General features: G+C 40.1%; 1 protein-coding gene across 6 annotated transcripts in view; it reads right to left on the reverse strand.

Annotated features, from left to right (window-relative positions):
• The window catches only part of CadN (neural cadherin), a 117057-nt gene that overhangs the window by 5056 nt on the left and 87349 nt on the right, over nucleotides 1-24652 (reverse strand). For 2 of the 6 annotated variants that reach the window (XM_086834919.1, XM_086834920.1), the window contains exons 12-19: nucleotides 16921-17064; nucleotides 16670-16785; nucleotides 15677-15841; nucleotides 12822-12959; nucleotides 9418-10741; nucleotides 5608-7909; nucleotides 5334-5504; nucleotides 844-1082 (exon numbers count right to left, since the gene is read on the reverse strand). In XM_086834919.1, the coding sequence (XP_086691045.1) occupies nucleotides 844-1082; nucleotides 5334-5504; nucleotides 5608-7909; nucleotides 9418-10741; nucleotides 12822-12959; nucleotides 15677-15841; nucleotides 16670-16785; nucleotides 16921-17064 (4599 nt within the window). Of the gene's footprint in view, nucleotides 1-843; nucleotides 1083-3928; nucleotides 4171-5333; nucleotides 5505-5607; nucleotides 7910-9417; nucleotides 10742-12821; nucleotides 12960-14165; nucleotides 15842-16669; nucleotides 16786-16920; nucleotides 17065-24652 lie in introns of all 6 variants that reach the window. The other 4 variants (XM_086834917.1, XM_086834918.1, XM_086834922.1 and 1 more) reach the window with 3 other exon arrangements.

Below are 24652 nucleotides of genomic sequence, written 5' to 3' on the forward strand. Positions count from 1 at the left end.
AAGAAAAAGTTTTTCGGGAATTCCAAGTCCGTGGAAATTGCCACCGCAACGCAAGCGAGTTGACGTTAAGTAATTTGCTGCGGCTTCTTCGTCTGCCGAAAGTTTTTCTGCCATCTGGCCAGCGTGTAATTGCAATTATTGTGTTAGTCAAATACGCATTCGCCATTCGAAAAGAGGAAGTTTAATTTGTACTCTGATTTTTCATGGGCTCTTTGCTTTCACTGTAGCGGGCCTTATCGATATGCAAAAATTTCCTGCTGACCATTCAATAAACTTTAATTTATGGAACGACTTTTGTTGCGTCATGTAATTTGCGGAAATTACTTTTGACATGTTTGCTTGCCGGGATCCCGTCGTTTCCGGTCATTGCAGATGGCTGATTGTAAGACTTAATTAATTTTATTTCCGTGCGATGCCATCAATATTTAAGGGTAGCACAGACTTTTGATTAAACTTTTAATTGGCATAAGAAAATTGTAATTTAAAGGAAAAATAATTGGTAAATATAGATGGATTAAAAATAATATTTTAAGTCAGCTTTAAAATGTAAATTAATTCAACTTGAAAAATAAATCTTTGGTAAGTCATCTTTGATAATTAAGGAATATTTATAATAAATATTTTAAACTAAAACTGCTCGATTTATTAGCTAATACTTTTATAAATATATTAAGTAAAGCATATAATTTCACAATAAAGTGGCATGCAATAAATGGCCAAAACTTTGAATTTACTTAGCCAGTTTGTTAAACAAACTACTCAAACCTTAAGCTCAAGTGTTATGCCCTTGGATTCGCACACACCACCACCATTTCGGTTGAGGGGATTTTGTGGTATACTTACATATCAGAGTGCCCAGGCAGAGCGCCAGGGCGACTATAAAATCACGCGATGGCGTCAATACACCGGAGGCCAATAACTCCAGTTCGCAGTGCATGCCGGTGAAGCCCATGGGGCAGTGGCATTCGTACTTCTTGGGCGGGTGATGATCGCGACACCGACCCCCGTTGCGGCATGGGAACTGGAGGCACTCGTTGTCGTTCACACAGGTGCTGCCGGAGCTTTTGTAGCCCGCCGGACACCTGCACACATGGCGGATACGTAATGTGCCGCAAAGTAACATTACGTATACGCAGCGTTGTACGAGTTGTTCGTTTGAGTGGGATGTAGGATGTACGGTTGTTGTTGTGTGTATGTGTGTGTGTGTTGGGTGTATTGGGGTGTTGAAAAAATAAAAGAATTTGTTTAAAATTTGTTTTCATCATGCAAGTGTGCGGGGAGGTGAATGTTGGATGTGTGAGTTGCTCTTGAAAAGTTTTCTTTACACTGAGGAAATCGCTTTCTTAAATAGAGAATGTTATTATTTGTAGTATAGTCTTGCAGGGCTTTACTTTTTCAAAAAAAAGATATATAAAATTGTAGATAAATATTTAAATTTTAAGACCCATTTGAGGGTATTATAATTCAGTCTAAAGCTTATTGCACTGTGAAGGGGTTATTTCCGACCCTATGTTTTATATGTATTCTTGATCAGCATTAACAGCTATGACCGGAAGAAAAATTCATTTTTGAGACTTAAACTCTTGCTTTAAGATATAGTTATTTCCTCAGTGCTATCTTGCTTCGCTTTCTCCGTTTAAATAGTTATGAGAATGGAATATTTTGCAATCCTCTCTCATCCCCTTATGGTGTGAAAAACTGTCAAAAAGTCCCTTTAAACGTTCGTTGCAACTTTACCATTTTTTTCCCCCTATTTTTAGTTGTAGTTATTATTTCACGCTTTGTGACTTTTTAGTTTCGGTTTCGGTCGTGTGACAAACTTTTTGCATTTGCATTGCGCAAACATTCTACGTCCCTTCATCGACTTTTCTATTTCTAGCACGCATCTTAAGTGCTGTTTTCTACAATTTTTGTTGCTTTTCATTTTTTGCTCTTATGATTATTATGCAACTATTTTTTTGTGTTCTTGGTCGGAATTGAATAAAGTTTTTTATCCTGCATTCTTAGACTAAGTTGGTTTTCATTTTATTTTGTCGCATTTTTCATGACTATTTTTTTGTTCCCTCCGTCGTCCTTAAGTTTGTTTTTGATTAGTTTTGGGTAACGCACTCGCACTCGTCCTTGAGTTGGGGTATAAAAAAACTTCGCCATGTCTGTTGACTTTGCAAATTGAGGTGTGAAATAGCAATGGGAAATATCTCTGACTTAAGACCACTGGAATTGAGATGGATTCAGTCTATTACTTAATTTAATATCATTTAAGAACTGTCTTTGAAAAGAAAAAAAATGAATACATTTCAAAAGCAGATTCGAAGCACTTTTGATATATTGACAGTTATTGGCAAATGCCTTGGCCTGACCATTGAATCCTCACAGCAGGAATGCACGAAAAAAAAGTGCAAACAACTTGAAAAGAAGAAGGATAAAGTAAATACCTCAAAAGCAGGAGAAAACTTTCACACTAAATCAGAGCCAGTCGGACAGTTGAATCGTAAGGATCTCCCGTTTTCCCCTTTGGCTGGATATCCCAGCCTTCGATTGCTCCCAAGTGCGTTGTTAAAACCCATCAGAAGTGAGTGAGTAAGGTACTTGATAATTTTAGCTGAAATTTCCACTTCTTTTCGTCGTTCGTCTATGAAGTTTGCCATATTTTACGTCATTAGGTTTTCGTCCAAGTGGACTCGGGCACGAAACAATTTTTGTGAGCCAAACGTATTTACTTTTAAATGTTAAGCAAAGGTAGCTTCTAAATGGAGTCAGGACTGTAAGCCAGGGACTGGCGTTTTTCTGGCTGTTTACACACATACCCGGCATTTAACGTGAACAGTTGGGGCAACACAAAAAAAAAAGAAAAGAAAATGCAGTCGAAAAAGGAGAAACGTAGTAAATCCTCGCGAGGCAATGCCCAAAATGGAACTGGCAGCTTCTTAGTGCCACTTTCCAACCTGCTCCTTTGAGCTGTCTGAGCTTCCTGTCTGTATTTCCGTTTTTTATTCGCTCGGTTTGGGGGTGGATTTAGTGCATCGTGATTTCTCGAAATGCCAAAGCTAACAACTGCAATTGCTCTTCCTCTCGGTCCTGTCTCCTCACGGGGCAACCTGTATCTTTGACTGCACATTTGTTAACTTACCTGAAGGGCATTTCAGGTCTTGTTCTTTGTCTTGGCTGAGTGCATTGTGAAATGTGGGGAGTTGATAAAAGTATGGCCAAAAAAAAAAACACTAAATGGAACGCATGTATCACAGAGTCAGAGTTCGGGGAAAATCCCCAGCAAGAAGCTTAAGCTTCTTCATTTAAGACACAGAACTAATTAAATATTCCACTACATATGGGTACATACCTTTGTTTAATTATATTTATAGTATTTACACACACAGAAATACACACAGATTGAATAACATTATAAACTTGTACATTGAGTGAAAGGCTGAACGGAAAATGTGCCAAAAACAAACATTGAATATGTATGGAGATGAAATCATAGGTTGATGAATATGGAAATGCCCTTTGAATGGAATACATGACACAGCGGCATCAATAAAAACCTAGTGCCAAATATACACATACATATGCTTTCATTAAAGATGAGTTCGGTGAGTCGTGATTTAGATGCCGAATGATTGGATTTGGTAAATATGATATGATTGGTTGGTTATGAGAAAATAAAAGCAAGTGCACTGGCCAAGAGCCACTGGAAATGCCAGATTGATGGGGAAAATGAAATGGAATTTGACGAATGAAACGCATGAAATTGATGGGGTGATTGCAACCAGCTAATAAAGTTCGAATAAAGTTACAACAACTAAGGGCTAGGCATTCGCTAAAGCACTAATTGCATAATTTAACACTATGAGTTGTTGCCGCACATTCGGGGGGAATTCATTATGTTTTTCTATCTTATGTAGAGGGACTCTGGTTGGATGCTCACTCAGAATGATCAGGAGGCAGACCAGTATCGCCGCCAGGGCGCCCATGCTGAGCTTCAAGGTCTGACCCTCCTGCACCAGCTCACAATTCTCGCCCCAGAAACCGTCGGGACATATGCATCGATACCGCAGGCGGGGCTCGAGATTCATACAAGTGGCACCGTTCATGCAGGGCATATCGAGGCACTCGTTGCGATCCATACAGCCCTTGGAATCGGGCGACATAATGCGTCCTTCGCCGCAACTATTTCGTATTTTATTCGTATGATAAGTCACCATTAAGTTGGATTAAGTTACTTGAGTATAATTGGGAGCAAAATGGCAACTAAAAGTGGGCTAAACGAAAAGGCAAATATCGAATGGATGTTCCAATTGTATATGAATTACATGTCTACAGATTCGCGAGGCAAGTCCAGGTTATGTCAAGGCTTCGGTTTAGTTATTATACAAGTTTAAAATAATCATAATGCTTAGTTACTTAACAATCCCTGCTCACAGACAAACAGTTGAAGATTAATTAAGAGGATTTAAAACCTGTTAGCACTTTGCTTGATTTATTGGCAAATGGAATAAAGCTTAAAGCCACCATTGTGCTGTTACGGGGAAAAGTATGTGTGTGTTTAACAAAGATAAGCTAGTAGTTGTACCTGTGCCAAGCTAGTTACAATTTCTTGTTCGTTTTTGTGTAATGAAACAAAAGCGTGAATATGTACAAAGACCATTACAAGCCGGACAAATGCTCTTTGCGCCGGGAAACTCGAACCTCGCATCTCGAATCTCGAATCACAGGTCCCGGGATCGACTTTGGGCCGAAGTCAAAGCGAAATCGGAAACGTAAGCCTAAGCCGATTGATTTGTCACGCAACGTTTAGTGCCAATCACTAGGTGACTGTGTGTGCCGCGTGTGTGAATGAAGTGTGTGTGGGTGTGTGTGTGTGATGTGGGAGTGTGACTGCGATTCATCGGCAGGACCTCCTTTGACGGACGGTCAACAGGCTTTTTGCCCAACTCTCCCCTTCTTTTTTTGTGTGGGTCTCTGCCCTTAATTGATTAAGCCTATCAAATGTTAGCTCTGTTTGCTTATCAAAAGCCGGTGATTTGTTTTCTTGTTCCCTTTTATGTGGTATTGGTTTTACTTTGTGGATTTTTCGGGGGGCTTTCTTATCACCACACATGGCTTATGTCTACATTTTGGATAAACTCTTTTTCCTTTTTTTCGTGTTTTTTTTGTTGGGTTAGTCAAGTACAGTCCGAATGGTCAATTTATTTGAATGGTTTTAATTTTTCTTGTTTTGGTAATTTTTCTTTTTGTTTGATGAGAAACGAAAAGCAATGGGTTAAGGCCTACAAATGTATTTTGGGAAGGGTTTTCGGGAAAGGATGATGATGATAGATGTAGACACTTACGTGCACTCGTAGACATTCCACAGATCCACGCACTCGAAGGGATCGGGACAGATCACATTCGAACAGGGTTTGTTTGAGGGACAGCCCTTCTCCAGGTTCCTGGCCATGGTGGCCTGACCCCACTGGGTGCCATTCATAGCCGGTGGCAGAGGCAAGTGCTTGCCTTCCAAACTATGAAATTAAATTATATTACAATTTATTAATAAACAGATAATGAGAAATTAAAAAATACTCTATTTTCTTATGAATAAAATGAATAAAGAGTTACACTTACCGTATATCATCGAGACAGCTCTTTTGGTAATCGGCATAGACCTCAAAGGTCCTCACTCCCGTGTACTCAGCCTTGCCGCCAGCGTAAACACCTTCCTGTTTGTCCACCAACAGCCACTGATGACCGACAAACTCAAAGGTTTCGTTGTATCGCCGACCCTCGCCTCCGTCCAGTTCCAGGGTAGCAGCTGAGCCGTAACGATTAACTCGCACCACATGCCATTGGCCATCGTTGACCATGATGGCATTCAGCCAAAGATCCTTCTCCTCGGTTCGCAGCGAGTTCAGATTGTAGCGGAAGTGCAGGTGTCCGTCCTTGATCTCCAGGATTCCGTATTCCCTGTTGTGCTGGTCACTAACTCTGAACAGTTCGCCGTACTCCTCTCTCGTGCGGAATCTAAGCTGCACCTGAGTACTAAACCGATCCGGTTCGAAGCTGAGGGCATACTTGACATAACTCTGGGCCTTGAAGGTGGTCGGAATGGTGGGGATATTGCAGGCAGGACCGGTCCATCCTGGGCGGCAGTGGCAGCGTGCTTCGGACAGAGAACCAACGCAATTGCCATGCTCCCAGCAGCGAGCTGTGGTCTCGGTTTGGGCACAAACCTCTTCGGTTTGCGGACATCCTGCTACGCTGTTCCTGGAGAGTCCCGGGTGGGCCAGATCGTAGAGCTTGGAGTTGTAAACCAGGTTCCGGATGCAACCATCAAAGCCCTTGGCCGTTGGCATGTAATGCCAGAAGTACAGGCTCTGATCGAATTGCTCCCGATAGAGTCCGCCAACCTGCAGTGGGGCATTCACATTCAGATACTCACTGAACGGTGGGATTTGTCCTCTCGCCTGGCAGGACATATCATCAAATTCCGGCGGTGTGCCATCCTCCATTTCGGCTATCTCCGCGGATTTACAAAAGTCCACCACCATGCGAATGTTTTCAGTGTCCCAGAACAGATCGATCCTGTGCCATTCGCCATCGTCCAATGTCTTCTTGGTCTTCACTCTCAACTCCAGAGTTCCCGAGCCGAAATCGATGAGAAGTCTCGGGTAACCGCGCTCCAATTCCAAAGCAATAAAGTCAGATATAAGCATCTCATCTCGCTCCGGTGGTACAATCGGTCCATTGTAGATGATCAAGCCATCGGGCTTTCGGGTGATAAACTCCAGACTCAAATGGGATTCATCGCACATTTCGAGGGGCGGATACCAGGCCCATCCATTACCGCGGAAGCTGCGCGTTGTCTGCTGACACCTGGGACCCGTGTAGCCCAAAGGACACGAGCAGTGAGGACCAAATCTAGTGTCCATGCATCGTCCGCCGTTGTGGCATGGTGTGGTCCTGCAGGATTCAGCCTTGGTGAAGTTCCGAGCACCACAAGTACAGTCGGCAATGGTGTCCACTCGGACACCCACCAGGGCAGTCTTGTTGGCATTGACCATGTAGGGAAGAGGACTGATCTCCAGGGCATTGGTGCAGCTGCCTTCGCACATTTGGTTCTCATACAGACACTCATCAATGCCCACCATGGTGATGTTAATGCCCACATCCTTCTCAATCTCCTCGCGATGCATCAGGACAATGCCATTGAGCCTCACAGGTTTGTAGTAGGGAGAACCGTGCGCAGAGAATCTTACATCTGTGAGTGGAGGATGTCTCCTCTTCAACTGCACACTGAATATATCCACATTCTCTCGTTCGGTATTGAGTAAATCGGCCAGCTTGTCCCTGAAACGATCCATCTTCGAGCGACTCATGCTCTGCGTCCTGTAGTTCCATACGCGAATAAAGTCCTCATCCGATATTCCCGATAACCGGACGGATCCCGAGTTAATAACCGCTTCGTGAGGTATTTCCCTGACCGTAACTGTGACATTTGCTGGAATATCTGTTTGAGTGTGCTTGCGATCGTACACCTTGAACCGGAGATGGTAGCGTCCCTCACGAGTTCCTGCTCGCATGGTGACCATGCCAGAGTCTTCATCCAATTTGAATCTGGGATGCTCCATGGCCTCCCAGTAGAACTTCTTGTCTGGCAGATCCCAATCGTCCAAATCGTAGACATATACACGACCAATTGGCGTATCTGGCGATTGTCCTTGGTAATTGTAAACGAAGATATCCTTGGAACCAGGTTGCATTTTGTTGTCATTGACATCGCCAATGATGACGGTCAGCGTACTCGTGCCTGTCATGGCTGGTGAGCCATGATCCTTGATCACAATCGGGATCATATATTCCTTTTGTTGCTCGCGATCAAAGGAACGGAGAGAGGAAATAACAGCCATGCCATCTCCGTTGGCACCCTCTGTGAAATGGTATGAAAAAGGAGTAAAAAAAAGGAGAAATTAAATGTGATTATATTGATTGATTAACTTTTTATTTAAATTAAGGAAATCTCTGCTCAAAAATCATCTAGTTCTTTTGTCTCCAGGTAATCACAGATATGTAACATCTGTCTACAGGTAAATAAACTACAAATTGTTCGGCGAGTAACTGCCAAAAGACCTGCCCAAATCCACTTGCTACATGGTGCTTCAAAGGCATTTGCCAGTTAGCCGTAAGCCCAGACTTCTAACCAACCAAAAGAACTAAGCTCTTTTATTAGCCAGCACGTTTTCCACCTGATTGCAGATGCAACTTTTGCAATAGCCCATTTGTTGTAATTACGCCTTTGAGCCAACAAGTGTTAAGTCTGGACTCGGAATGGAAACTACAACTGCCCCAGGGAATGGGAGTGGGAGGGGGGAGGAAAGGATCTCTCAGGAGCAGAGCGAGAACGCACATTTGAAATATATTTTTAAAGACACTCCATGGTGTGTTTTTAGGCAAATTGTATGCAAATACGAGTCTGGGAAAGCCTGCTCTCCAACGTTTGCATAAAGTCACAGGCTGCCCCAACTTGTAGCCTCTCTCCCATTTCCCAGCTGGGGCATCAAAATTGGATTGCCACCCACACAAATTGTGACTGCTGCTGCTGCTCCTGCTGCTCGGGCACTTTTTCGACTTCTTTTCTTGGCTTTTCCTCACCCAAAAATGCGAAGGGTACTGCGATGCATACAAACGGGTATGTAGTTGGGATTTTGTGGCAGACTCCCCGTGGCTGGGGGTAATTTAATTGAAAACTTGTGCATTTGCCATTTTATTTTTCGCCCAGGTGGGCGACGAGTGTGTGGCTGTGTGTGTGTCAGATGTGCCATGCTTTTATTATTTAAATTTTCATGTGCGATGCGGTCTGCTGTTTCCGTTCTATGGCCAAAGATTCCTGGCTATTCATTTCGGGGTATCCTCTACTTTTTCCTGTTTTCTTTTTTATTTTTAGGGAGCGAGGTAATTGCATTTTTATGCTATTGTTAGCAGTCGGCGACACTCGGCTGGCTCTCTCAACCTTCGATAGTTTGGCAAAGAAAATTTCGATACATGCCCAGAAAAGGGTTTGCAAAAATGAAAATGTTTCGCTGCTGGTGCATTGTTTAAGCTTTGACCCAAATATTGGGCAAACTTTTCCATTCCAGCAAAGTTTTCTGGTCAGCTCGCAACTATTTTTCGATCCCTATAACCTCTTCGAGTTGAGTATGTGTTGCAATTTGCAAGTAATTGGTTAGTGTATGGAAACCAGATTGCCAAATCGAAGGGCAAATAGCCAAAAGTTACTTGGAATTTTCTGAGCTGTGATTAAATTAACATAGAATATCAATTCTTAAATGAACTATGCAAAGTTATTCAGTTATTAAAATGAAACTATAGCCGATACCTATTTAAGCTTCTGTCTTTATTTTTCATGTATATGGAATAATATAATAAAATTGTACTCACTCTGATCCTGTTCCACCTTGAAGGAAGCACGAATAATATCATCGGCACTGGGATCCAAACGGAACTGGAAGGGCGGACCATTGCTCTTGGAGCGATCATCATCATCGGTGGCCAGAATCTCGACAACTTTGCGTGGCGGCACATGTTCCGGCAGCACAGGCCTGTAGTCCTTCAGGAACTTGGGAGCATTGTCATTGATGTCCTGCACAATGACAGTGAGCGTGGCAGTGGCGGTTTTCGGTGGAGAGCCATCGTCAATGGCCAGGATCTTGACCTGATGACGGGGCACAACTTCACGGTCCAAAGAACGCTGAATGGTCACCGATCCGTTCTGATTAATGGCAAACTGACGCTGCCGATCCGAGGAGCGATCGATGGAATAGGACACTTTGCTCTTGCCTCCCTGATCCGGATCGGTGGCCTTGAACTTTTCGAGTTCAGTGCCCACTTTGGTGTCCTCAAAAACGGAAACCTCCACATTGGCCCTCTCAAAGTGGGGCTTATTATCGTTGATGTCCCTCAGCTTGACCACAACCCAGGAGTAGGCCACATGGTACTTATCATTGTCGTTGTCCTCTCCCTTGTCATTGACTTGAATGCGGAACCGGAAACCATTGCTCTGCAGCTGATCCTCGTAATCCAGGGGCTGAACGATTTTCAGGGAGCCTGTGCCATCATTATTCCTCACCATGGTGAACTTATCAGCGCCATAGCCACTGTTATCGATGACTTTGTATTGGAATTTGTTCGTTTCGTCCTCGTCGTGTACGGTCACCGTTAAAATGGGCATTTCCGGCAAAGCAGTACCATCCGTTTCGTCCACTTCCGTAAACCATTCATCCTTCGTAAATTGTGGCGGCATATCGTTGATATCCTTCACTCTTATCGAGGCCGTCCCCGTCCCCTTTAACCCCCCGCCATCCATCGCAACGACTTGTATGGAATAATCTGGTGTCCTTTCGCGATCCAGGCAACAGACGGCGGTCTTTATCACACCCGTATCGGGTTCTATTTCGAAAATCGGTGAGCCAGTCTCCTCCTCAATCACATTCTTCTCAATGGAGTACACCAGACGGGCATTGGAGCCCTCATTGGGATCATCGTAGTCCACGGCGGTCATGGTCATCACAACCATGCCGGCGGTGCCGTTCTCTGTCACATTACCAAAGTACACGCCTTGCGGGAAAATGGGGGCATTATCGTTGATGTCCTTCAGATTGACCTGGACGTCGGCATATCCCACGAGACCCTCGCCGCCCTCGTCCTGGGCAAAGACAGTGAAGCGCCACTGGGGTCGACCGTTCGGTTGATCGCGATCCAGCGGCTATAAAGGCGTAAAAAAGTAGGAAAAAATAATAAAGAGTCTGAGTGGGCTTGAGTGTAAAACGCTGTTGTTATGGGTTAATATGCACGAGGGCATTGTGTAATTTTAGCTGTCATAAACGCAAAACCGATTAACATCTGGGATGGGGGGCAGGAGAAAAAAAAACATTGTTGTTGGTTGGGGCAGGAATACCTCTTCAACCCATGAAATTATCCTGCCTCCGTACAAAAGGGGAAGCCGGGGAAGCCCCAACCCCAAGCCTGTCCCTGATGTTGATTGTGACTTTGATATGCATTCACCGCAGCCTGAGTGATGTGTGGCTCCCACCTGTGCACCCTTAACACCCTCCACACCCTTATTCCTTAACCCCACACGTATGCAAATAATAAAAAGCGCAAAAAAAAAAGGGAAAAGAAAAACGATTTTAATCAGTACTTTGTATCTGTTGGCGGCTGCTGGCAACCCTTGGATAATGCCCTCAAACCAAACCCTTGTTAGGGGACCGCCGCCGGTGCCCCTTAACCCTCGCAGACATGTGACAGCCACAGCAGACTGACAACAAGAGGAGATTTTCATGGCGCTGACATTGGATTTGTCGTAAAAAATCGTATACGAGGCGACAACAACAAAAGGCATCGTATATGGAATTATAGCGAGTGATGGATTACACCAAAAGGTTACTCAGTAAACCGAAATGTCACCTTTTATACCTTTAACCAAAGTTTCGTGTTAGTTTCTAGCAAGGAAATGAAATTACCAAGAGCTATATATATAGATGTCTGAAGTCTTGTGCCTTTTACTCAATTTTTTAGTTACTTTTTTAATGTATGCCTCTAACTAATTTCATAAAGAGTTCTTTAAACATTTCATTTCAAATACTATTCTGATTTCCCTGTGGCTTTAAATATAACAGTACGAATATAATATATTCCCACCTGATTTAGTTACCCAAAAATAAATTCATCTCTTAACAGAATACTCCCAAAAGTACCCATTAATGTTGAGAATAAATGAAAAATATATATACACACAACCCCTGCGTAGTCATCGCTTTAATTTGCATGACAAATTTGCCAACATTGTTATGACATATTCAATTTAAGGGATTAGTTGTGAGTGGGTCACGGTCCGTGGTTCCTCTTCCATCAACAAACAACAAAAAATAATAATACATAAAAATGGTACAGCTGTTTGTTATCCCTTATCAAGTCCTCATCCCCATTCTCTAACATTTTAAGCGGAAAGTCGGAAAATAAAATTATATTCGTGGAAAGAGAGGATAGTCTATGGACTAAAAATGGCTAAATTGTGCGGCCGAAAATGTTTTTCACTCCATGTGAGTACGAATGCATGTACACATAATATTTTTATTTGAGCCGGACGCATGGGAATTTCATTTAATTTGGCTTTGGAGTTTTTGGGTCTACAAACATTTTTCGTTTGTTGGTGAGAGAGTTAAGTGAAAATTTCGACCCGCAAGCGGCATGGGGATTTTCAATTGTGATTTTGTAATTAGTTTTAATTTACTCTTGAATCGATGTTATTGTGGATGCTTTTATAGTGAATATTTAATGGAAAATCCCTTAAATGTATGCAATTTAAATATTTATTCCCAATTGCCTTTGATTTTATGATTCAAAGAAATCACAGGACCTTGAGGGCAATCAGTAACTTTTCGAAGGTGAAAATTTCTTTACCGACTCACATATTTTAAATTTATTTAATAGCCCTAGTAAGAGGGGATTCTGTTCTCCTGTCCGTCAACTGCCATTTAAATGGTAAATAATGAGCACGTAGAATCTTTCGCACGTTGGCATTTTGTTGGGATTGGGATTGATTCGCGGCGGGCTTAAGTGCACATTGATGGGGCTTAATCAGCGAGAGCATATTTCGAAAATTTCGCCATTATTTTCAGTTTCTGTCCAGCTGCGGCCTTGGCCGGCATGGATTTTAAAATGCCGCATTTCATTTATTTATTTATTTATATACGAACACAGGAGCGTTTTTCCGCACGCACTGGTACGCCCATTGGCAATTTGTTAATGCTTAAATTGTGGCATTGTTTTCGCCTATGACTTACCTTTAATACGAATATTTCGCCGGTGGTGCGGTTGATGTCGAACTTGCTATTGGCCGGATTATCTGGATCAATGCCTTGGCCCGTGAGGAAGTACACGATGTTCTGGGGACGATCCTTGTCGCCATCTGTGGCCGTAACCTGTTCATCCACAGCGGCAAATAAATACAGATATTTATTATTTACGGTCGGGAATTTCAGTATAAAAAAAAGAGTAAAAATCAAATTAAATAAACAAACAAAAATGCAGCATTAAATCACAGAGAAAAAAAAGCAAACATGCCATGCACTACCACCAAGGACAAAGAATTGTAACAAAAACTAAGTGTAAACATAAAAAGAACTATTTCATACTTTTGTTAGTTTTTATTAAGCATATTTTTTCACATTCCTATTAATACTAGTCAGTGGTATTTATTCTGTTTAATTACCATTTGGCTTTTTACATTCATTTTAAACATTTTTTTCTGCTTAACAGAAAACCAAACTTTAGTTTCGATGGATTATGATTTATTTAACAAACACTGACGGGTATTGAGTTTGGTCATTGAAAAAATATTATTGTTAGAATTGAGTGAAAACACAGAAAGACGTGGTAAATAAAACAATATTTGCTAACGGTTAGTAAAATGTAAATAAAATCAAAGCTTGAGTGCTGACAGATTGAATTTAATTCCCTTTGTTGGCCTTAAGCTTCGTCCACGTTTATTTTAATTAAATTAGTTGGGGGGCCACCAGTTAGCCACAAGTGAAATACAATAAACCACAGCAGAAAATCTGGGCGGCGGATCGGGCTTAATCGTGCAAATGTATGGCATTAATACTTAAAGAGCATATTGAATTTAATTAACAGCTTTTGGTAGGAAACAACGGAAAATGGCTAATGGAAAAATTGAACAGTGTTTGCGTGTTATAAAATGTGAAAAGTCTGCACAATATTTACGTTGGCAATTAAATGCCGCAGGGATTTTGTTTAAATTTAAAATTCACTGATTGAAACGGGGAAACAGGAAATACAATATTTCACTATTTGGGTTGTTAGTAAAATCCTACATCATTATAGAGTTATTATTAGAGGATGGACTCTCGTTTTAATTTACACAATTATTCGAATATTACACCTCACAAACGACTATTATTCATTATATATACTTTTTGTTATGGCTGGTTTTACACAAAAGTTTACATGTGAAATGAAATTGAATGAGATTTTGTGTCGCTCGGTTGTTGTTGGGTTAAATTAATTGTTAACTAGAGGGTAGCTGCTTTGTTTATTCGCTATATGCCGTATGCCATATGGTATTATGTACAGGACTGAGTTGTGATAAATAATATAGCCATAGCGACCTGCATGATGGTAAAGGGCGTGTCGGTCATTCCCTCGTCGAAGGTTCGCTCGTAGGACGTCTGCGGAAACTGCGGCGGCAGATCGTTGACATCGCGCACATTTATGACGATTGTTGTTTGATTTTCATTCAAACTGTCCGAGGCTACCAATTTCAGTTCGTACTTTATGCAAACATTAAATAAAATATATGGCCAACGCAAAACATTGGTGGGTGGATGTGGGTGGGAAGGAAACAAAAAGAGAGTGGAAAACAAACAAAATTAAACAATAAATTTTAAATGCTCATAAATTACTGAAAGGGTAACGTAAAACTATATGTTTTTGTTTTTTTTTGGCTCAACGAAAAAATTGTAAGCCGGCGTAATAATTTACAAATGTCCAAGATGGTCTCTATTATCTAGATGGTTTTACTGAACTATCTCTAGGCCTTGACTCGGCAGCTGAATTTGCATTTTCCATATTCAATCGTGTGCTGTTTACTCATTAAAATGCAATAATTTAATCGACTTATTCAATTATGCATTACAAGCTGCATAGTAATTTTAAGCATGATAATCGACATATTTCCAAGTCATCCTCTGATTAAAATACGGTTTGTTTTTTTTCAGCTCCCGATGTGGCGTGCTTAATGATAAATCAATATTATTGCTATAAACTTTTTCCAGCAACCGCAAATTTAAATGCTTTGCCAATTACAAACGACTCCGCGGCTGTGTGTGTACTCTGTAAATAAATTTTAAACATTTTTTCGAGCCCGCATTTTACAACATTTGTCCACTCTAGAGAGGACAGCATTTTTTAATTGTTCAATTACTTTTCGTCATTTTTTTCCATCAGCAGCCTTAAATCAAACGAAAGCGGGGAATGAAGCATGCAAATGGCTTTAAATATTTATGTTACATTCGCTATACTTAAAAACATGTATAGTATTGGATTTTTTGATTGTAAGTATTCTCAAGAGAAAAAAACAAGTGTAGCACAAACATAAAAAATAGGGATTGCAAAGTCCATTAATATTGCACGGCAGTAAATGCCTTTAATATGTCAACAATTTATTGAGTGGCTGAGGAGACAGGCAAAAAAATTGCAAACACTCTGGGCATGTGGACAATTGCAAATAAATATAAATATTTGCCATAGATACCCAGAGCATCAGAAAGGGGAAATAAAATCCAAATGATAAATTCCGAAATCATGAGAGAGTCCAATAAATAGTTTAGCGAACATTTCACTATAAATTTCTAAAAAATTCTATTTGTGCTTGGGCTCGTTGTGCAATAAAATGCTGTGGCTCAGGCAGAGTTTTTTAGGGGTGGGACATGGGGTGGAAAACTTCAAAACAAAAACTCATCACATGCAATAAAATCTAGGGAAACATAAAACGTTGTTTGGACTTTGTGCCTCATATACAAACAATAACAGCGTAATGAAAACTCTACTAAAAACAGAACAGAACAAATCAAAAGTTCAGAACTAAAGTTTCTATCCATTTTCATTTTCATTCATTGACCTGCAAGACGCGTTTGGGCAAATTACGATCGTCCTCTTCGGTAATCTGGGTTCGATAAGTGGGTCGTTCGAACACGGGGGGATTATCATTCACATCCTTGACATGGATAATCACAGTGGTGTAGTTCTCCTTCAAGTTATCGGAAGCGGCCAAGCGCAGCTCATACTGAACGGGATGGGAATTTGCAATTTAAATATACATTAACATCTGTAATCTATATACTTTTCCTACATTTTCCCCAAAATTTTCAATATTAAATACATCATCATTAATTAGCTGTTATTCAATAGTATATCTTTTTACACTCACTCCTATCCATGACTTTCTGACTTTCTGCATTTATTACAAATTCTAAATTACATGAACTATTTGCATAGGCCTTGGCTGAAACTTTTCCCCAGCCGCATTTCAATTAAAGTCACGAGAATGGCACGACTTTATTGTTCGAATTGTTCGAATTGCAATTCAATTAATGGTTCGCCAGGATTTCTCTATCCCTTCCTTCCCTGGCTTTCGGTATTTGACTTCTTGACCGCAGCGCATGTTCAGAAACTTGTTTGAACTATTAAATATTTAAGTAGCCCCGCGGAGCGTGTAAATTGAAATTCAAAAGGAGACGGAAACCTGCCAGCGAGTTTCTTAATGAATTTTATAGTTGGCCAAGAAGAAGGGAAGCTGCTAGCAAAGTGACTACGTTTCAAGCTTTAAAAATTCTGTAATTTTTATCCTGGATCCTTGCTGGATCATAATCCCTGTTGTCCCTTATGTATTCTGAGCTTTCCAATGACATAAACAAATCTCACAGTTGACTAAGCCCGCAACGCTTATGTCATAAATATATTTTTGCGCTGTGGAAGAACGTTTGTCGATTACAGAGGACTCCTCTACGGGTTTCCACTTTACATTTTTCATTTTTTGTGTACGCGGTTTTCTTTCTGTACCATTTTTTTTTTTCTGTTGTTGGGTTTTCCTTTTTTTTTCATTTTTACTTACCCTGCGTCGAGTTTCGTAATCTAAAGCGCCAGCTACATAAATGGCACCCGTCATATTTTTAACCGCAAAAGCGCCGCCAATGTTGCCGCTTGTAATTTCATAGCGGATACGTGAGGCTGTGAGGGAGAGGACCGCAAAAAGAATATTTGGGGAAAAAATTCAGGAAAAACGAGAAGAGAGAGAGAAAAATGTGTGTGTAAGATAATAATTGCGGAATTTCTGGGCATATTTCTGGAGAGTCCTCTACTTACACTCATCGTGATCCTTGGCGGTTACAGTGAGCACTGTGTGCTGAATGTCCTCGTTCTCATCCACTTCGGCCTCATACAGCGATTTGTCGAAATAGGGCGGATTATCGTTTTTATCGGCGATACCAATGCGTATGAATTTGGTGACTGTCGGATATAGGAGGAGAGTTTTTATTAGGAGAAAAAACACCATTTCGCTCGGTTAAATTCCTCAATTTTCAATTCGACACTAGGAGAGAGTTGGTACTTCGTTTTGTCTGCTCAATTATCACGTACTAGACACAATGAGGAAAACTTTTTCACCAGACAGAGCAACAATTTGACGCCTCTTATTGAGGCGACAAACATTTTGTTTGCCTTTTATTTAAGAGCCTACCCTCGTTTTCCTTCTTTTTGTATTTTCCCATGTGCGTGGGAAACGCGTTTCGCATATTAAGCAGGCCAGGATATTTTGGATTTCCATTTGATTTTTATTTGCATGTGCGATGATGTAATTTATTTGATATTCATGGATTTTCCATTTGATCACAGGACCTAAGTTCGAGGTAATGCGATGGGCAAATGAATTCGAGTGGAATATTATTTTCAGCCCATTTAAACCTCTTGTTCCCCATGTACTCAGTCACATAATTAACCATTATTACCGCTGGTAATGCTGCACAACACCTATTGTGGCCGCCGGAATTGTTCGAACTCCTCCAAATGAATTTCAAATTGCCCCACAAAAGACCCTCATTCCGCCTGAGTTGACTCAAAGTACACAGATGATTTAATATGGCAGGTTGGGCAAATACACAGAGACCGGGGAAGAACTACTCGAAGAACAATGGCACGACCGGAGGAAAGTGCAAACAAAGTCACTGACAATGAGACATATCAGAGAGCTGAGATGTCAGGCAGCTAGTAAATTACATATATCATTTATAATTGCACCAATAACAACAGACAACAACAAAACCAGTGCGCTTTAATTAAATAAATGCAGAGAGACCGTCGGACCACAGGACAAACCTGAGGACAACACACAAATCTCAGGCAGCAGCTGTGCCAAGGATGCGACAAAACTTGAGCCGTTTAACAGCCCATATATACAACTTGTACAAATGTACAGAGAGGAAAAATAAGTACTACAAAGCTTTTAAAACTTTGATATAAATTTTTGTTAAAATATTTCGTAGATAATAATACTATATATTTTTTTTTTCCAGTAAGTATGCCCAGTAAGTACATATGTATGATTAATTACTAACTTTGAACACTAATAAACAATGACTTGCAACTTTTGAACACAACACATGTCTGAGACTCGGCCGGCAGAAGTCACTTCGTTCCGGGGATGTTAGAACCAGTTGGGAATCATATGCACAGATGCGCGAGATTTATTTTGGAACAAATTTAAGCTATTTCAATGAAACTATGGGGTTATTCTTCTATATAATTTTACTAGTATGTAAGTCGGAGAATGGCGAATCGGTGGACTATATATGTATATATATATTTAGCTGCCATAGGAACAATCGGAAGATTTATAGAGCTATAATCAGTAATTATCTATAACCAGTAAGTATCAATGAACATTAAGTAACTATGGCCAGTGAGTAACTATTATCAGTAAGTAGCTATGACCAGTAAGTAACTATGATCAGAAATTAACTATGATCAGTAAGTATCAATGAACATTAATTAACTCTGAGCAGTAAGTATCTATTAGCAGTAACTAACTTTGAACACTAATAAACAATGACTTGCAACTTTTGAACACAACACATGTCTGAGACTCGGCCGGCAGCAGTCACTTCGTTCCGGGGATGTTAGAACCAGTTGGGAATCATATGCACAGATGCGCAAGATTTGTTTTGCAAAAAATTTAAGCTATTTCAATGAAACTAAGGGGTTATTCTTCTATATAATTTTACTAGCATATAAGTCGGAGCATGCGAATCGGTGGACTATATATGTATATATATATATATAGCTGCTATAGAAACAATCGGAAGATTTATAGAACTATAATCAGTAATTACCTATGACCAGTAAGTAGCAATGAACATTAAGTAACTATCACCAGTGAGTAACTATTATCAGTAAGTAGCTAATCAGTAATTACCTATGACCAGTAAGTAGCAATGAACATTAAGTAACTATCACCAGTGAGTAACTATTATCAGTAAGTAGCTATGACCAGTAAATGGCTATGATCAGAAATTAACTATGATCAGTAAGTGTCAATGAACATTAATTAACTCTGAGCAGTAAGTATCTATAACCAGTCTATCTATTAGGAGTTACTAACTTTGAACACTTATAAACAATGACTTGCAACTTTTGAACACAACACATGTCTGAGACTCGGCCGGCAGCAGTCACTTCGTTCCGGGGACGTTAGAACCAGTTGGGAATCATATTCACAGATGCGCAAGATTTTTTTTGCAAAAAATTTAAGGTATTTCAATGAAACTAAGAAGTTATTCTTGTATATTATTTTACCAGCATATAAGTCGAAGCATGCGAATCGGTGGACTATATATGTATATATATATATATATAGCTGCTATAGAAACAATCGGAAGATTTATAGAACTATAATCAGTAATTACCTATGACCAGTAAGTAGCAATGAACATTAAGTAACTATCACCGGTGAGTAACTATTATCAGTAAGTAGCTATGACCAGTAAATAGCTATGATCAGAAATTAACTATGATCAGTAAGTGTCAATGAACATTAATTAACTCTGAGCAGTAAGTATCTATTAGTAGTAAGTATCTATTAGCAGTTACTAACTTTGAACACTAATAAACAATGACTTGCAACTTTTGAACACAACACATGTCTGAGACTCGTCCGGCAGCAGTCACTTCGTTCCGCGGATGTTAGAACCAGTTGGGAATCATATGCATAGATGCGCGAGTTTTATTATGGAACGAATTTAAGCTATTTCAATGAAACTATGGGGTTATTCTTCTATATTATTTAACTAGTATATAAGTCGGAGCATAGCGAATACGTGGACTATATATATACATATTTATATATATCTGCCATAGGAACAATCGGAAAATTGTAAGAAAATTTTCATCTGTTATTTAATTATATAGTAATCTAGAATTTTGTGCAAAAGTATATATATATATATAATTATATAGCTGCGATAAAAACGATCGATCGATAATAATAATATATTTAGTTTGCTGTTAATGGAAATGCCCTAAAGGAATATAATATATGCTCCAAAAACGATCAACATTATATATTTAATTAAATATAGCTAATACATTAAACGACCTTTTAGGTACTAACATAATTTTCTCACAGTTTCTCGATTCAAGTGTGTCTGTTTATCAATTTACTTAGGAATCCTATCCTGTGTGGGACAACACAGATGAAAACTTTCCCTTGTCCCCAGTCTTGTTTGTGTTTCGGTTTATAATTTTGTTGTCTTGACTGGGAATTATCTGTGCGCAAGAATTATGCTCATTTGCTCCTGCAGGTTGACAACTCGCTTTGCATACTGGGCACACATGGTGTGTGTTGAGTGTGTGTATGTGATAAAATGGCAAACCCTTTGCACTCGCAGTCCTTCCGCAGTTGAAATTAGCAAATGTTTGGGCACAATTTTGAATTTAATTTATGGCAAAACATTGCTAATTGCCTACTCAGTTGTATTTGGGTTTCCATGTGACGACATTTTAATTAAAACTTGTGGAAAATCCTGCAGCAAGACCGACATTAAATGCAAATCATTTTCAGCATCCTTATTATTAATATTTATGCTTTGCTTAAAGGCCTTGCATTTGCCAGATGAGCATATTCCTTTGACATTTTATAACTATGAATTTTTCTTTTTTTGGGTTTTTTGGGTTGCAGGGCAATGATTACTTTCCTGGGCCTTTTCAGTGAGATTGCAATGCAAATTACCCACGATATGTCATTATAAATAATGGTATCTTCGTGCCAAGTCAATTAATTGTGAAGTAATTGGAAAATCAGAACTTAAGACTATAATTATGATTAATAAGTGGAGTTGTAAGCCCCGCAAAATCCGCTGTTCTTTATTTATTCAACTCGCATTAATATTATTTGTTTGCCTCTTTAATTTTTCTGCATAATTGCAAATATGGTCTGACCGGAATACACTACATACATATATGCAAATATTTTCATTAAATCCTCTCAGCAATTTTTCCCTTGTCTTTATTACATAAAAATTCAATTTTTCAATATGCAGATGCTGCTGGCTGTGCCTTGTGTAGGTGAATGCAATATATATATATATATACATATACATAGTATATTGAATGCTGATGTTTAAGTTATGAAAATTTCATGTTGCCTCATATATTTTTGACGCAGATTTTTTCCGCATGCCAGGAGGGACTTTGAGTTCTTCTCTGGCTCAGATAAATGAAATTTTATGAGCTTTTATTAAGCACATTGCCGGGATGTATGTGTGGAATTTAAAGAGCGCCATAAGCGAATATAAATATATGTATAGAATTTATTGAGAAAGTGGCCTACAAAATATTTCGCAATAAAATTCAAAAGTTAACCCAATTTGGAAAGCTTTTATCCCGGGCAACCTTATCGGCTTAGGGGGCGAATCACACCCCTTGAAATGCTTTATCTATTTATCTAACACCAATTTTATTGCATTCCTCTTCCCCTCGCTCCAACTATCCCAAAAATCAAATGGAAGACATCCCATTGAGCCTTTGAGCCTTCCCACACACACACACTCTCTCTCAGACACTCTGACATTCAACGAATTTGATGGCGAATTGTGTGTGCAATGTTTGGACAGCTGCCGTTGAATCCCTGGGAGGAAACCCCAGGATTCTGGGTCCTTTGTGCGCCCATAAAAGCTGACATTGAAGCAATTCGGGTTAACTGCACTCGAAGAGAGTGAACGAGTGGCGAAATCAAAGTCAACTTTATCACTTATTTAGACCATGGAAAGTGTGTGTCGCCATTGCTTGCTCCCCTGCCAAATAAATAGTGTTCAATATATACATATACATTTTTTTCCACAACCCCGAAAAGCTGCCACGCTTAGCTGCACAAATGCCACATGCCACATGCCACGCCCCCTCCCTTTATTTCGAGTGTCATAAATTTATGCGCTATTTTCGCTTGTTCAGGCGTTCCGCCATCCAAACATATTTATATATGTATATGCACTACGTGATGTGGCACAATGTCAAAATCAAAGACGCCATATTTTTCTCTCGGAGCTTTTCTTAACAGTTTTCCACATGCCATCCCCGCCCCGCCCCATGATTCGATTCGCTTCTCCATGGTGCGGCCAAGTTTATCGTCAAGTTTCGCACTTGAATGAATTTTAACGATATTAAATAGCAAAAGGAAAAATAAACAATGGCACATGGCTGGAAATACATTTTTACGAAGCTTAAAGTCAATAATAATGGCCATTCGCGCGGGTCTGTATTTGTCTTAACTTTTATTTCTCGAATTTTCACGAACTTTTATTTTATTTAAATAAGATCTTGGGTGAGAGCATCACTACTTAAGGTATATATATATATATATATATTATTTGTTTCATTGAAATGATTGATAAGTCCTGCTTTAAAAGTGTTCTTCGATTTTTCTATAATTTACTTGACCCAAGTAACCATAATTCAAGTTTAAGTTTACTCGTTCGCCTCACCGATAAAAATTCGGGAAAGGGCAGCATTTCCTTTCCTTTTTTCTTTCCAAGGTAAAAACTAATTGGCCAAGATGCAGTTTTCCTTTAGCCATTTTATTTTACGACCTCCGTTGCACTGCCAACACACAATGTACGATATATCCTTCTTTGAAAGGAAATCACTGACCATCCGCCTCTGTGTGTGTGTGTCCTGAGGGGGGCTGCCATTAATGGCGCTTAATGGGACCGGGGCTATAAAGACAAGCTAACTGCATGTCCGAAGCTAATGCCGCCGAGAGGAAACTGTGGAATCTAAATTGTTGCAAAAATATTTTATTGCAATTCTTAAACCCCCCTCACTGCGTCGTAAAAACTTGTTCAAATGCATTTTGTCGCTTGGCTGCTGCTGATTTTTTTATGATTGCGGTCGGTTCTTGTGTCAGTCTGGCTGTCTGTCAGTTTTCCAGCTGCCTGTCCCTCACTGCCCCTGACTGGCAGCTGTTCCCTGCTGTTGGTCCTTGGTCCTGGATTTTCACAAAAAATAATATATGCAAATATACTATATGCGTGGCCGAGGTAACAATGTTGCTGCGGTTCATTCGGTTATTTTGTGTCCGTCTGTGTGATGTGTATATGATTGTCATGTTTGTGGTTACTGAGGTTTTTTCTCCCATCCACTGAGGTATTCAGCATGTTCACACTTTCCCCAATTATCACAGCCAAGATACTCGATTTACGTCCGCCCAAAAGTTTCCGTGAAGGGCACTTTTTAATTAGTTTAAATGCCAGACACAGCAGCACCCACCAAAAGCCATTAAATTCAATTGACAGCCGCCTCCAAGAAAGTCAATAAGAATTTTTGTCACGTCCCTACATTGGCAAATTTATGAACCCAAAATTTGGCAGGGCATTAATTGATAAAAAAAAAGATGGAATGTATATAATTAGGACCCAGGTGGATGATAAATTGTTGAAAGAAAAATAAAAACCCCAAAATATTCTTAAAGAAATTTGAAGAGGAAAGTGAATACTGAACCAGCAGACCCGACCTAAATAACATTTTCGGCCTCACAACGATGGAGGTGGAGATGATGATGTTGGCGACAAAAAGCAAATGAGTTTTCCTGAGGGCTGGCAGTTTGTGGTTTCTGTGGCCAACAAAAAGAAAGGATATAGAGAGTGAGAGGGAGTGAAAGTTGGACAGGAATAAACGAAAGATTTTCCATCCGTATTTAACGACACTGGGGAAGATGCAAGCGAACAAGGCGCTTGGCTGCATCGTGTTTCAGCCCCGAAAACAGCTGTCATTGCCGTTGTAGTTGTTGGCCATACTATTGTACAATTACCAAATGGCCATAATTCTGGCCTGACCAAAAACTAGAGAGCTCGTTCTTGCACTTGACTTGTTTATGCTGGTCTCGGCCCCTGCCGAATTTATGCGGACAACAGTAGCAGCCTTTGCATAATGAATGGCCCAGAAATGGGTTAGTCAGGCGGGCAGCCCTCACAATTACCAGTTGTCGCCACTCGAGTGGGATTCGTTCTTGGCTCTCGGTTCGCAGTTCTCAGTTCACAGTTTCGACGGCAAATTGACTGCGAGAAAACTTCGCTAACTGTCAATGGAGCTACTAGGATATCAGCTGGGAGTGCATTGAATATACTGGGAGAAATTATGCAATAAATTTTAAATAAATTGTAGCAAGAAATAAAGTCTGAACATTAACTAAACTATTAAATCCTTTTGTAATTTGATATTCCAAATACTTCTTTTTGAAAGAACATTTTCTTGTTCTGTGATTCAAGAGCTAATTTTCTTTCAGTCTTTTGGGAAAAAAAAGCTTTAAAGTGTCACTAAACTACGTCAAGTGGACAAAGTGCTATATCACCGGAAACTTGCCAGCACACCTGCTGCTGCTGCTTCTTCTGCTGCTGCCTTTTGGGCCAAGGGACGACTAATCATGCTGAAAGGACATCGACGGCAAGTTGTGGCCCCGTGTCATAGTTTAAATTATGTGCGAAACTTTGGCAAAACTTTTAATAGCATCCAGCAGCTTGCCAATCGAACGGTGTAAACATGTCGGGCATTT

The sequence above is a fragment of the Drosophila serrata genome, unplaced genomic scaffold (genome assembly GCF_035046125.1).
Source record: "Drosophila serrata isolate PLE 108 unplaced genomic scaffold, ASM3504612v1 contig_275, whole genome shotgun sequence".
Classification (NCBI taxonomy): Eukaryota; Metazoa; Arthropoda; class Insecta; order Diptera; family Drosophilidae; genus Drosophila; species Drosophila serrata.